This window comes from Marmota marmota, unplaced genomic scaffold, assembly GCF_001458135.2.
Source record: "Marmota marmota marmota unplaced genomic scaffold, marMar, whole genome shotgun sequence".
Taxonomy (NCBI): Eukaryota; Metazoa; Chordata; class Mammalia; order Rodentia; family Sciuridae; genus Marmota; species Marmota marmota.
Genome location: NW_026000229.1, coordinates 46424104 through 46436631, shown reverse-complemented (window position 1 = coordinate 46436631; position 12528 = coordinate 46424104). Strand labels below are relative to the sequence as shown.

Here is a 12528-nt window from a genome sequence, read left to right as displayed (position 1 = left end):
ATACATGACCTGACCTGGCTGGAGATGCTGTTCAGGAGTCTGGAGTCCCCCATTGACTTCTTTCATGGAAAGTAGCAGGACCCTCTATCCTACACTGCTAGTAAAAGCCTCAAGAAAAGAACTGAGCTGGGAAGAGGACTCCCCAGTTTAGGGCTAAGGAGTCATAATTGTAGTTTCTTTTCCTTCCCTTCCTCCTTCCTTTACCCCTCTCTCTTTTTTTTTCTATGATACTAGGGATAGAACCCAGGCACCCACATCAGGCAAGTGCTCTACCACTGAACTATACCCCTAGCCTGATTTTATAGTTTCTTGGCTTCACAAATTAGAAAGAATTGAATGATACTGGCCAAATTATATTGTTTGTACATGTACAAATATATAACAACAAATTCTATTATTATGTGCTGCTATAATGCACCAATAAAAAATTGGAAAGAACTCCTCAATTAAACAATGTGAACTGGGGCAACAGTGTTGAAGAAGCTCTTCTTTTCAAGATCCATTCCACCTCATAAAATTAATAAAACTTGGAAATTAATACCTGAGGCTAATGTGTAGTAATTACAGCTGATGCTCATTTATAAAATTAACTTCCCAAGCCTAAAGAGACAGAGATCACTCCTGTTCTTAAAGACATTCAAGAACTTATTCTATTTGTATCTATTTTCCACTCCAAAGTTCCTGATTTTAAATCTCTATCTCTCAGTACATTTTCAACCAACTGCCTAATTTCTTGTAAATAAAAAAAGTGCAGCCACTTTCTATACAGACATAGAAATTTACCTTCTCCAACCTCATATGATTCTAATTCTTTTTATCGTTGTTTGCAATACTGGGGCCTCACACCTGCTGGGCAAGCACTTTGACACTGAGCTAAATCCCCAGCCCCCAATCCTTTTATCTCTTTCTTTTGTAGTCATCTGATCAACCCTTTGGTTTACTTTTCCAACTTATTCATTCAGCAAAATGAATGGCATATATGTGATAGACCATATTCTAAGAGTTGGAAGATAGAGCAATAAATAAAACAAGATTAAAATATTCCACCACATTCCCAGTAGGGGACACTCACACACAAAAAATGATTAAGGTGGGCATGTTAGCCCATGCCTGCAATCCCAGTGACTTGAGGCTGAGGTAGGTGAATTTCAAGTTCAAGGTCATCCTGCGCAATTTAATGATACTGTGTCTCAATATAAATACAAAAAAGACTGGGGAATGTAACTTAGTGGTAGAGCACCACAGGGTTCAATCCCTAGTTTAAAAAAAAAAGAGTCAAAAACAGTGTAATCCACACCTGTAATCCCAGAGACTCAGGAAGCACAGGCAGAAGAATCACAAATTCAAGGCCAGTCTCAACCTCAGCAACTTAGTAAGGACCTGCCTCAAAATACAAAAGGGCTAGGGATGTAGCTCAGTGGTAAAGTACTCCTGGGTTCAATCTCTAGTCCAAAAAAAGAAAAAGATGATTGTATAGAATGAAAAAAAAGTAAAACAGAGAAGGGCTTAGGAAGTGCTGAAGGAAAGCAATTTTAAGGAGGGTTGTTGGGAAGGCTTCACTTGGTGGTGGTAGTGGTGGGGAACTGAGCTGAGCAGACTTGGAAGACTATGATGGAGTGACCCTTCATCTGGGCGAAGATTTCCAGGAAAGTGTGAAGGTCTTAAGGGTCAGCATACCTGTAGTGCCTAATGTACAACAAAAGAGACGGTGCTGCTGAGACAGAGAAGCATGGATTTGAGCAGAAGAGGTCAAATTGGTAAGACTGCAGGAATAAACTGGCAAAGAGATATTTAATTTGGGATATGTTAAATTTGAAATGCACATTGAGTATCCAAGATGCTAATGGGCAACTAGATATATTTAGAAGAGAATTTCTTACTGAAACTATAAAACTGGGAATCACCCACATCAAAAATGGCTTTAATGCACAAGACTGGATGAAATCAGTGCAGGTACCTGTGAAAACAGAGCAGCCTGAGGACTGCACTCTGCAAAGTCAGCAGAGTATGGCAAGAAAACATCAAAGGACATAGGGTGGTCAGCTAGGAAGCAGAGAATATGTTCTAAAGCCAGGTAAAGAAAATATTTCAAAGTAGTGTCAAATGCCACCGATATTCTGTAAGATAAAGCAGAATGCATAATTAGACTTAGCTATGACCAAGTCATCAGTGACCATGGTAAGAACAGTTTTGATACAAATGGAATTTCTGGGAAAGAAAACTCTTGCTGTGAAGTGGAACAGAAAAATAGGAAGAAGTGGAAGGGGAAATGGGGCCAAGAGGGCATTCTTTCTCAGGGGAAAAAGGGAAGTACTGACTACAAAGAAGGAGGGAGAATTGATGAGCTATGTGCTCAAAAACTAGAGAATAAGATCCACTGCACAAGTGTGTGGACAGGATCACGACCCTGTTTGTAGCAGGATTTAACCTTAACACCACTGATATTTTAGCACAGAGATTGTGGGGCTTCCCTGTGCATTGGAGGATATTTTATAGTATAACTGGCTTTTCTCCAATAGCACCTACCTCCCAGTTTTGACACCCCAATGTCCTCTGAGGAACAAAATCAATTATGGTTGGTAACCACTTGTTTATAACAACGGAGGGAAAGTGAAGTATATGAATACAGGTGCTGGAAGGTAGTTAGATTTGGTGGTGGAAGCTGTAAATGTTCATGTTATTTCTATTTTCTCACCAAAATAGGAACAAGTCAAGAATCAGACTATGAAGAGGGATATTAGTTATGAGGGTCAGTAGGTATCTAAGTTATCAGAGGGCAAGTAAAATGCCTAGGGAGATGGAATATGGCTGGATAACATATAGAACCCACTTTAGGTGATAAACTTAAGACAGACCTGCAGCATAGCTGTTTTTTGCTCACCCTCTCAGCTGCAAGGATCTAGGTAAAGAGTAGGTTATGAGTTGAATAAGAGAAAAAATAAAGTAATAGCAAAGGACAGGAAGTTTATTCAATACTTACTACTGGAATTCAGCTTGAGAAGAAGGGAAATGAAGACATGGGGAATAGAGTCAGTGGAAAGGAGTAAGATCAAAGGACTGTAGGTCCTGGTGAAGGGATGAATTGCTGTATTGAGCATACTAAAGGGAAAGACCTGGAAAGACAGAAAGTACTGGTATGAGAGTGTGGTATTTGAGACAGACATATGGAAGAGATACAGGTCTAGAATATGACCAGAGAAGGAGGATGACCTACATGAATACCGAAATCATCAGGATTATGACAAAAATGGTGTGGTGTTGTATAGTCTAAATGCTTCAAAGGGATATTGGGGATGAAAAAAAATGGTCTGAAAATAGTATGAGAAAGGAAGACACCTGAACCACTCCAGGCTCAATGGTACAATGAGTGCAGAAGAGAAATCATGACCACTACAAAGGCACTAGGAGAAGCAGAGTCCTCACAAGAAATCAGGTTTCAAAATAAAAATAAAAAGAGCTAGGGATGTAGCTCAGTGATAGATCACCCGTGGGTTCAATCAGCGGTACAGGTAGAGTGTGGGGAGTTGGAATGTGGTCCAGGCCTCAAAGCAAGAATGTGAAAGGAACAGAAGAGAGATGGGATATACAGATGTTTGTAAATGACTGTTAGTTCCAGAGAGCACAGAAGAGTTTCAGGAATTGAAAGAGAGAAAGAGATGGGGAGCGGGGGAAAAAAAAAAAAGAGGGTAGAGAGATACATGGTTAGGAGGGTGTAACTGATGAGGTGATTAAGATGGGATTAGTTCAGGAGAGGTGTATTTTGGGCCCCCCTCAGGTCTGCTAGCAGGAGTGCAAATAGGAGTAGACGAGAAAGTGTACAAAGGAGGGGTAAACTCTTGATTTATAAATTAGACCAGGCTATTTTGAGGAGAAGTCCTGAGTTTGCCACAGATGAGAGGTAAAGGCCCTTTCTCTTTCTTCTTTTTTTCTTCTCCCATTATTGTGGTTTTCTGCCCTTAATTACAAATTTGGAAGTTTAATTACTCAAAGAAATTAAATGAAATGACTGTAAGGTAGTCAGTACAAGGCCTAATACTAAAATACCTTGAATTGTGATGATACTACTGTTAAGAGGATGTTATGATAGTACCTATGATTTCCTCTCATGCTTTGCTGTTGAGTAGCAGCCTCTGAAGCCAGCTGCAGTCAGCCAGGGTAATACCCTTGAATCCTTATCCACTGACTCCATCAATAAGAATTCACCCAGTGTTAACTCTATATTGGTCCTAACAACACAAACCAAAACCAACATACAAAACCAAAAGCATTTTATTGCTGAGTCATTTAGAAGTTCCATATGAGACATCAAGCCTCACATCAGAGTCCACAGCAAGGCCAGGTAAGAGCAGAGTCCATAGCATTGCCAAGATTCCCACATCAGGAGAGAGATTAAGGGCCAGGGTCCTTTGAGTTCTAATTAGGGAACTATCTACTCTTTTCTTGTTAATCTTGTTAGTCCCTCCAGGTCACTTCTACTTCATCTGTACGATACCTGCAGGAAAATGAGGAAAATTGGTAAGGGACAACCTTTAATATTTTCTATCTTCTCTACCCTCATGTTTCTGGATTTTCTGCCTATCTCCCTTATCTAATCCTATCTATCCCCTCCAAGCAGTGAATCACCTTTGTGTAATCCCAGAGTCACTGATGGCCGTTCTATGTCCAGCCTGAAACATCTCCCAGCCAGCGTGGGCTATCATGGCTCCATTGTCAATGCAGAATCTATAAAGGAAAGAAAATATGAAACTTGTGATTAAGGGCAGAAAACCACAGTGATGGGAGAAGAAAAAAAAGAAGAAAGGGAAAGGGCCTTTACCTCTCATCTGTGGCAAAAAGCTTAGCTCCCCGTTCCTGGCACATTGTCTCCATCATCTCCTGCAACCGCAGATTACCTATGAAATAGTAAGGTTCAAGGCTAGCTTAGTTTCAGCCTCTCCATAGTCCAGTCATACACTTCATGTGTACTTACTAGAATAAAGCAGGGGACTAGGGGCAAGAATTGGAATACACAGGGCAAAAGTGAAACTGATCATTTTCCCAAACCCATAGATTAGAGTATTAGGAGGAAGATACATAAAGCCAAGAATATGAACCAGGAACACCATTCAATGATACATACACCCCACACCTCCCACAATGAGGGCTTCCTGGGAACCACAATGCACCATGGCTCGCTCTGTGATCTCTACCAGCATTGCAAACACAGTTTCCTATGGAGAACAGAGAATATGAAAATGTCAGAGAGACATCCCAGCTCATTTCTGCTCTACTGTATAAAATCTCTCCTTTAGATTGGGTACAGTGGGGCAAGCCTATAATCTCAGGTATTTGGGAGGCTGTGGCAGGAGATTTCAAGTTGAGGCCAGCCTCAACAACTTAGCAAAACCCTATGTCAAAATAAAAATAAAAAAGGACTTGCTGGGGTTGTAGCTCAGTTGGTAGAGCACTTGCCTAGCACGTGTGAGGCACTGGGTTCAATCCTCAGTGTCACATAAAATTAAAAAAAAAAAAAAAAAAAGATATTGTGTCCATCTACTATGAAAATATTTTTTTAAAATAAATAAATAAATAAAATTTAAAAAGACTAGGGATTTAGCTCAGTGGTAGAGTTACCCTGGGTTAAATCCCTAGTACCACCCTACCACACCCACTTTAAAAAAAAAAAGAAAAAAAAAATCAGACTTTAGCCTCAACTTTTGTCCCACCTTTTCATTCATTACCTGCAAGGAGAAACATAGATCCTCAGGAGTACACTCGCCTGTGGCCAGCATCCGTTGGGCTACATCCTACAAATAAAGGGAAAACAAAAAAATGAACAGTGGCTTGGAATGTAATAAGAGCAAAAATTAGCACACTCAAAGGATCACCATGTTTTATCACACTTCAAAGTACCAGCATTCTGTAGCACACACTGCCCTTCCTCACCCAGCTATACAATGGGCAGCATTCATTTAAGATTCAATAATTAGGATTTGACTTGTCTTGAAGTACACTGAATTAATGCTGATTGATTTTCCTGAGAGTAGGAGCCAGGGAACATATTATCAGGAAAGTTGCAAAAATATAAAGTCCTGGCAGTCTTTGCATTTCTATAGTAAATTCAGATTTGGTGGGGTGGGGCTGCTGTGGGGAGGACTGAACTTCATGAATGCTAAGCATTTGCTTTACCACTTTGTTCCATTCTAAGCCCTAATTTTTATGTTTTAGAAGCAAAGTCACATGACTGATTGATTTCACTAAACAAGAAAACCTCACCCCATTTCCTATCCCATCCCCATACTCAATTATAGGAGACTTCATCTATAGATCCAGACTATACTCTTCGAAGCACATCAGGGTCTTTGCTCTACATGTTCCTTTACCCCACATCTCAGGTATTCTCATTTGAGGGTGTAAAGTTAAGTTCAAAATAATCTTGTTTTTGTATATATCCTCGTACTTGTTTAGAAAGTAGGGCAGTGGGACTTCCATTTATTTACATTCAATTTTTTTTTTACATTTCTATAAAGTTTTTTTGTTTTGTTTTTTAAAATATCTTTATTTTGTTATTTTTATGTGGTGCTGAGGATTGAACCCAGTGCCTCACATGTGCAAGGCAAGCGCTCTGCCACTGAGCCACAATCCCAGCCCTGGAGCACAATTTTTCATTTCTCTGGTTGTACACGTTGTAGAGTCACACCATCCATGTAATCATACAAATTCTGTGTTTTAATGTTTATGTTTTGTATTTTAACATTAATATTAAAATAAGAGAGTTTGCCCACCCCTGCCCCCCCCCAAAAAAAAGATTCAATGATTATTTATTGAATGCTTGTCCTGGCATCTCTCACCTCTTACTTACCCTGCCTATTTTTTATCATAGTACTCATAATTATCTGACATGTTACATTTCATCATTCTCTCTCTCTCTTTTTTTTTTTTGCTTAGCTGCCTCTCTCCATTAGGATCTGAGCTTTATGTTGTCAGGGATATTATTATTATTATTATTTTTTCCAGTGCTGGGGACTGAACCCAGGGCCTTGCACATGCTAGACAAGTGAACTACAGCCCCTAGGCACAGATTGTTGTTTTGCTCCATGCCATGTTCCTATTATCTAGAACAGTGCTGGTACACAGAAGACATTCAATAAACATGTGCTAAGTGAACATATTCAGCATCTGATATGGAGCAGAACTATCTGCAGGAAATACAATGGTGAGCAGAACAGATATATTCCACTGAAAAAGTATGAAAGTGCCTCCACCTCCTTACCTCTCACACTCACCTCAATGAAAGACAGAATCCCTGAGAATGAGACATCCATTCCCTTTACAGTATATGGCAGCTCAACAAGCTTTTTGCCTCTATGTAGAAATGAGTAAAGGCATTAAGCATACATTCAGATGGCTGCTCTCCCTCCCAAAGTCTTCCCAAACTTCATTACTATATATGCAGGGACAAAAGCATATATAATAATGGCCCCAACGGCCTCTTCCATCATATGTTCTCTTACCGCTTTGCCATCTGTTCAATGTTGTAGCCTGGACTAGGATCATTGGAAATCTAGAAGAAAAAACAAAGTAGATGACTACACAAACATGCTGATTATAAAATACAGAAACATATTCTTGTACATATATGGATGTACTTGTCATTCTCCATACCAAGCTAAGGAAAACCTGTCTATTTTTTTGTGTATGTGTTTATGTGTATAATAAAACATATACATATTTACATATGTGTATATATTTATTTATTTTATGGAATCATGCCTACATGTAGGTACAAACTAATGTTTGTAACAAAAAATAACATACCGATATAACATACTTATTTATTATCAAACATATAAGTGCTTATTATCCATCCATGTTAAAAAGAAAAAAAGTTAATGAAAGAGGATGAAGTCAGATGTGCAAAAAGTATAAGAAACTATTTATTTACTACTTCCTCCATTTCCATTGCTCCCCAGAAATTTGCCCATATCTTATATTATCTGCAGACTCAACAGCTTACCTTCAGCACTCGAGCAAAACGATCCAGACAATTACCAACGGCAATATCGATGGTTTCACCAAATATGCGGTAACGACGATCTGAGTAGGCAATCACCTAAGGGCGATGAGGATGTCCATGAAACCTCAAGTCTGTAAAAAGGAGTATTTGGCTTTGGGGAAGAAAGCAGCAGAGTATCAACATGGCTGTTAGTTTCCAATGAGAAATGGAAAAACAAGTATTTTCCCAAACCCTGAGTGGGTAATTTCTATATGGTTCTTCTCTGATGAGAAGCCTAAAAACCCTAAGGATTCCTACAACGGATTCTTAAACCTATAGAAGATGACTTAGTAACCTATCACTATACTTTGGGCATACACAAAAAATGTCATTACAAAAACATTTTTCCAGCTTAGAGGTTCCTAGTATATCCCTCAAAAGCAGTCTTGAGGGTATAGAGTAGGAAATGTGTTTTCCTGCTTGGAGGCAGGGAACAAGAGTCATTCTAGGTAATTCTTACCAGTGCGGTAATATTTGGAAACAAGAAATTGAAGAATTAAAAAATCTCATATGGGATTAGATACATGGCCTACCCAACATAGCAATGGCAATCCACTTATGTCCATTCTTCATATGTGGCAAACTTTTATCATAAAGGATATTTATCACCAGCTGGGCAGGGTGGCGCATGTTTGTAATCCCAGCTCAGGAGGCTGAGGCAGAAGGATATCTTCTCCTTTGTTAACCAAAGCCAGCCTCAGCTACAGCGAGATGCTAAGCAACTCAGTGAGACTCTGTCTCTGAATAAAATACAAAAAAGGGCTGGGGATGTGGCTCAGTGGTTGTGTGCCCCCGAGTTCAATATCTGGTAAAAATAAATAAATAAATAAATAAATAAATAAATAAAACCAGGTACAGGGTGCACACTTGTAATCCTAGAAACTCAGGAGGGTTAGGCAGGAGGACTGGAAGTTTGAAGCCAGCCTGGGCAACTTAATGAGATCATCTCCAAATAAAATTTTAAAAAATCAAACGGTAGGAAGGAGTGGCAGCTCAACGTGGTTGTGCATGACTGTAAACTCAGCATCTTGGGAGGCTAAGACAGGAGGATTGCAAGTTTAAAGCAAGCCTTGGCAATTTTGTAAGGTATAAGCAACCTAGTGAGACCCTGTCTCATAATAGAAAATAAAAAGGGCTGGGATATAGCTGAGTTAGAGCCCCTCTGGGTTCAATTCTCAGTACTACCAAAAAAACCCAAAACTTCAAAATAGTGAAAGTCTCCTTATCATTCTTTCCTTTTCTAAATTAGAAATTCCTTATTTTTATAATCACATATAGAAAAATCATATAATGTTCTAATTATCTTGCCCAATTCTAAATCAAAACTGTTTTGACTCTTCTACAATACCTAGGTTCAGATAAGCCCAGCTTTGTTTTTACAGTTCCTACAACTCAGGTACAGTAGGAAACTTTTAGGTCGACTGCCTCAGAAATTATTAAAATATAATAGGTACCATAAATACCTGCGTATTTCCTCCACTGACATACAACACAGTTGGGCTGGTGGCTCCAGTGATGAGACGGCCCATTTCAATGTGGCCTATACAGTGGTTCACACCTAGCAATGGTTTATTCCATAGTTGGGCCATAGTACGGGCCACAATGGCTACAGAAACCAATGGGGCACCCATGCCAGGACCTAGAGGCATAGAAATGGGAGTTAGAATCATAGAGATTAGAAAGAGCGGGTGAAAACAGTAGACATGAGAGTACATGAGGAAGAATGATGGTGGCATAGGCAAGGGGTAGGCTGTTTTAACTATAAAGGATCCAGGTATTCTTCTCCTTTGTTACCCTTCTCCCAGTCATACCTTTGGTGTAAGCAATGCAGTCGATATCCTGGTAGGTTACTCTAGCTTCTGTTAGGGCCTCCTGCAGAATGTCTAGGATAACAGCCCGGTGATGCCTGGCAGTATCACCTGGAAGGAACCCTAAGAAATGGACACAGATGAAAGATCATAGTTTTCCCGTAGAAGATAAGTAGAAGTAAAAAACAAAACTGGAGGTTTTAGTAATGAAGGAAGAATTGTTTCATTCTACCAAATTTTTATAGTCTTTTTCCAACTTCTATACAATCTGTTCCTCTTTCAGAACTGCCCTTCTTTATATCCAATTTCTATTCAGCTTTTGGAATTCAATTAAAGTGATACCCATACTTTCTGGTGACCTTTTCTGTGACTCTAAAGAACCCTACATAAAATTACATTGCTGTAGATGACGCAGAAGAAATATAGCACTATAATTATCTATAGTTTCCCCAGTTTAACCATAAGTATCTCAGAGCATTAGCCATTTTATTTATATTTCCAGTATCCAAGTACTTAGAAGAGTTAATGGCAAACATAAATACATATTTCTAAGTAATAACCTGTCACAATAGCACTTGTTTCTAGAGTTTTCAGGTACATGCAGGTCAACTGTCCTATCTATTTGTGCAGCTATTATAAGAGAGGCTAGGCAAGATGCAATATCTTATAAGTAATATTAATTACAAATTATAATGTGTCTGGTAGTTTCATGTAGTCCTCAAGGCCCTGAGATACAGGTGTTAATTTTCCCACTTTAAGAGCAGAATACTGAATATGAATCTTATACTTATCCAGTTCTGACACCTAAACTAATAAGACTTTCTGCTCTCCTCTCCCCCCTTATTCTAGAAAATTCTGACACATCTGCTGTAGGATCTGTTCACATTACAAGTCCGACTCTACCCCAGGCTCATAACTCCTATTTTTGAATGTTCAGCACATAAAAGACGCTGAATAAAATCTGAACGAACCCAGAAGATACAGACTCAAATGTCTAGGACTCTTCTAGTCACCAGCCTTGTAACATTTGGCCACATAATAATCCCAACCAGACTCTTAGCTAATGCTGTACAGGTTGACAACGTACACCCACTTCACTAGTGTTTAGGAAGATAGCAGGTGATGCTGTGCAGAGAAGCCAGACGCAACTAGAAGTACCCTAATGACTCACCCGTGCCTGGAGGTGTAACATAAGTTCGTCGCGGGTTCGCCAGCACGTTACCATCACGCACCACTCCCACACCAATCTTGTTGGCACTGCCTTCAAAACCCAGCACCGTCGGCATGGTAGAGCCAGAGAAAAAACGCCGGCAGGCTACTAGAAACGGTGGAGCTACGGAGGCCCTCACGCTTCGGTGCTGGGCAGTAGATTCCGCAGCACCGAGGATGAAGTGGCAGCCACAAGTAGAAAGCAAACGGCAAGCGGCCAAGCACAGAACTACGTCTAAGGGTGGCGCGACCACGCCGACCGCGCCGCAGCTGTTAAAGCCCCTTCAGGACCTGTCTTCTTAAATGCCAGGGGCGCGGGACGGGTCTCTCCGCCTAACATCCGTATCCGGTCCCCAACCTCTCTTCTGCGGTTCAGCCCAGCCCTCCCCATTGATTTCTTCCCTCTTTGCATATCGTTAGGATCTTCGGTCTAGGTGGCAGGATGAGTCATAAATCTGGCAAAAAGATAAACAGCGCTAAAATGGAGCCGTGGGGCCTTCAGTCCCCTGAAAAGAGCCAGAGAAGGGCGGGCACTTCTCTGTCACGTGGTTCCAAACAGACCAATCGCCCGCATGCGTGGTTCACGTAACCACATCAGTCACCCACGTGGGCGCAAAGCGTGCTCCATTCTTTGTGTTCGGGTAAGGAGGTGCCACGCTCCGACCCAAGCAGGTCAGATTCAGGGTTGCTGTCCTACTAAATGACGGGCCAGCTCATTAAGGACTCATAATTAAGATCCTTACTTGGCCAGAGGGCAGGTTTTGCGAGGAGGTTACGACTCATTTTTAAATTATCTAATGTGGGTGAGGGGCTGAAGGACCTGTGATGCACTAAGGCGGGGAAAGAGTTTAGAGATAAGATAGTTTGAAAGGCGGGACCTGGTGTGTGGACGCCGTAGGGAGGAGTCTTCATCCTAGTCTTACTTGATTCCACAATTTTTTTGCGAATGTAGGCAACACGGTAAAAATACTGTTTCGGTGGGCGACGTGGTACTGGTTCCGAAGGGCGTTCGTTACAGGGATGCCAAAGCGTGGGAAAAAGGGAGCGGCGGCAGAAGATGGGGAAGAGCCCAAAACTGGTAAGAAAAAGAAATAAAATAAACCCCTCTCCCTCCAAGCTGCAGTACAGTGTTTATGGTTTCCTCGATGAACCATAAATGGGAAACTGAATCATATTTTTACAGGAATTGGCAGAGAAGTCAAGACAACTATAGATTCTCTGTGGTCTATAGTAAACTATTGAGGTTGCAAATTGCCAATTTTATCATTATCTGTTATTCATTCTGTAGAGCCAGAGTCCAAGAAGAGTAAGGTAGGAGCAAAAAAAAAAGAAAAAGAGACAGCAGGAGAGGGCCCAGTCCTGTATGAAGACCCTCCAGATAAGAAAACCTCACCCAGTGGCAAATCTGCCACACTCAAGATCTGCTCTTGGAATGTTGATGGGCTTCGAGCCTGGATTAAGAAGAAAGGTTTAGAT

The 12528-nt window shown here is 40.6% G+C and overlaps 2 protein-coding genes across 4 annotated transcripts in view; one reads left to right on the top strand and one right to left on the bottom strand.

The window, feature by feature from the left end:
* Window positions 1-4251: 4251 nt before the first annotated feature.
* Window positions 4252-11575, bottom strand: LOC107138266 (O-sialoglycoprotein endopeptidase). Of its 2 annotated transcripts, none has more exons than XM_048793810.1 (11): window positions 11015-11575; window positions 9847-9966; window positions 9490-9674; window positions 7997-8092; window positions 7494-7543; window positions 7266-7344; window positions 5721-5786; window positions 5120-5210; window positions 4817-4892; window positions 4624-4722; window positions 4252-4492 (listed from the first exon to the last, which is right to left on the bottom strand). In XM_048793810.1, the coding sequence occupies exons 1-11, from the start codon at window positions 11127-11129 to the stop codon at window positions 4453-4455; spliced, it is 1017 nt and encodes a 338-aa protein (XP_048649767.1). In that variant the 5' UTR covers window positions 11130-11575; the 3' UTR covers window positions 4252-4452. The 2 variants fall into 2 exon arrangements, with proteins under 2 accessions (XP_048649767.1, XP_015336359.1); XM_015480873.2 differs by having other exon boundaries at window positions 9499-9674; window positions 11015-11570.
* Window positions 11576-11610: 35 nt separating this feature from the next.
* The window catches only part of Apex1 (apurinic/apyrimidinic endodeoxyribonuclease 1), a 2400-nt gene continuing 1482 nt past the window's right edge, over window positions 11611-12528 (top strand). The window contains exons 1-3 of one of the 2 annotated variants that reach the window (XM_015480872.2): window positions 11611-11693; window positions 12005-12130; window positions 12341-12528. In XM_015480872.2, the coding sequence (XP_015336358.1) occupies window positions 12073-12130; window positions 12341-12528 (246 nt within the window). In that variant the 5' untranslated portion in view covers window positions 11611-11693; window positions 12005-12072. Of the gene's footprint in view, window positions 11725-12004; window positions 12131-12340 lie in introns of both variants that reach the window. The other variant, XM_015480870.2, reaches the window with a different exon arrangement.

Bases quoted from the DNA above. Each gene is read 5' to 3' on its own strand.
- LOC107138266 (XM_048793810.1), bottom strand. From the start codon at position 11,129: ATGCCGACGGTGCTGGGTTTTGAAGGCAGTGCCAACAAGATTGGTGTG. The intron at 9,967-11,014 runs GTGAGTCATTAG...TCCATTTCTTAG, and splicing joins TGTTACACCTCCAGGCACGG to GGTTCCTTCCAGGTGATACT. The intron at 7,345-7,493 runs GTAAGAGAACAT...ATTTCTACATAG, and splicing joins ATTGAACAGATGGCAAAGCG to AGGCAAAAAGCTTGTTGAGC.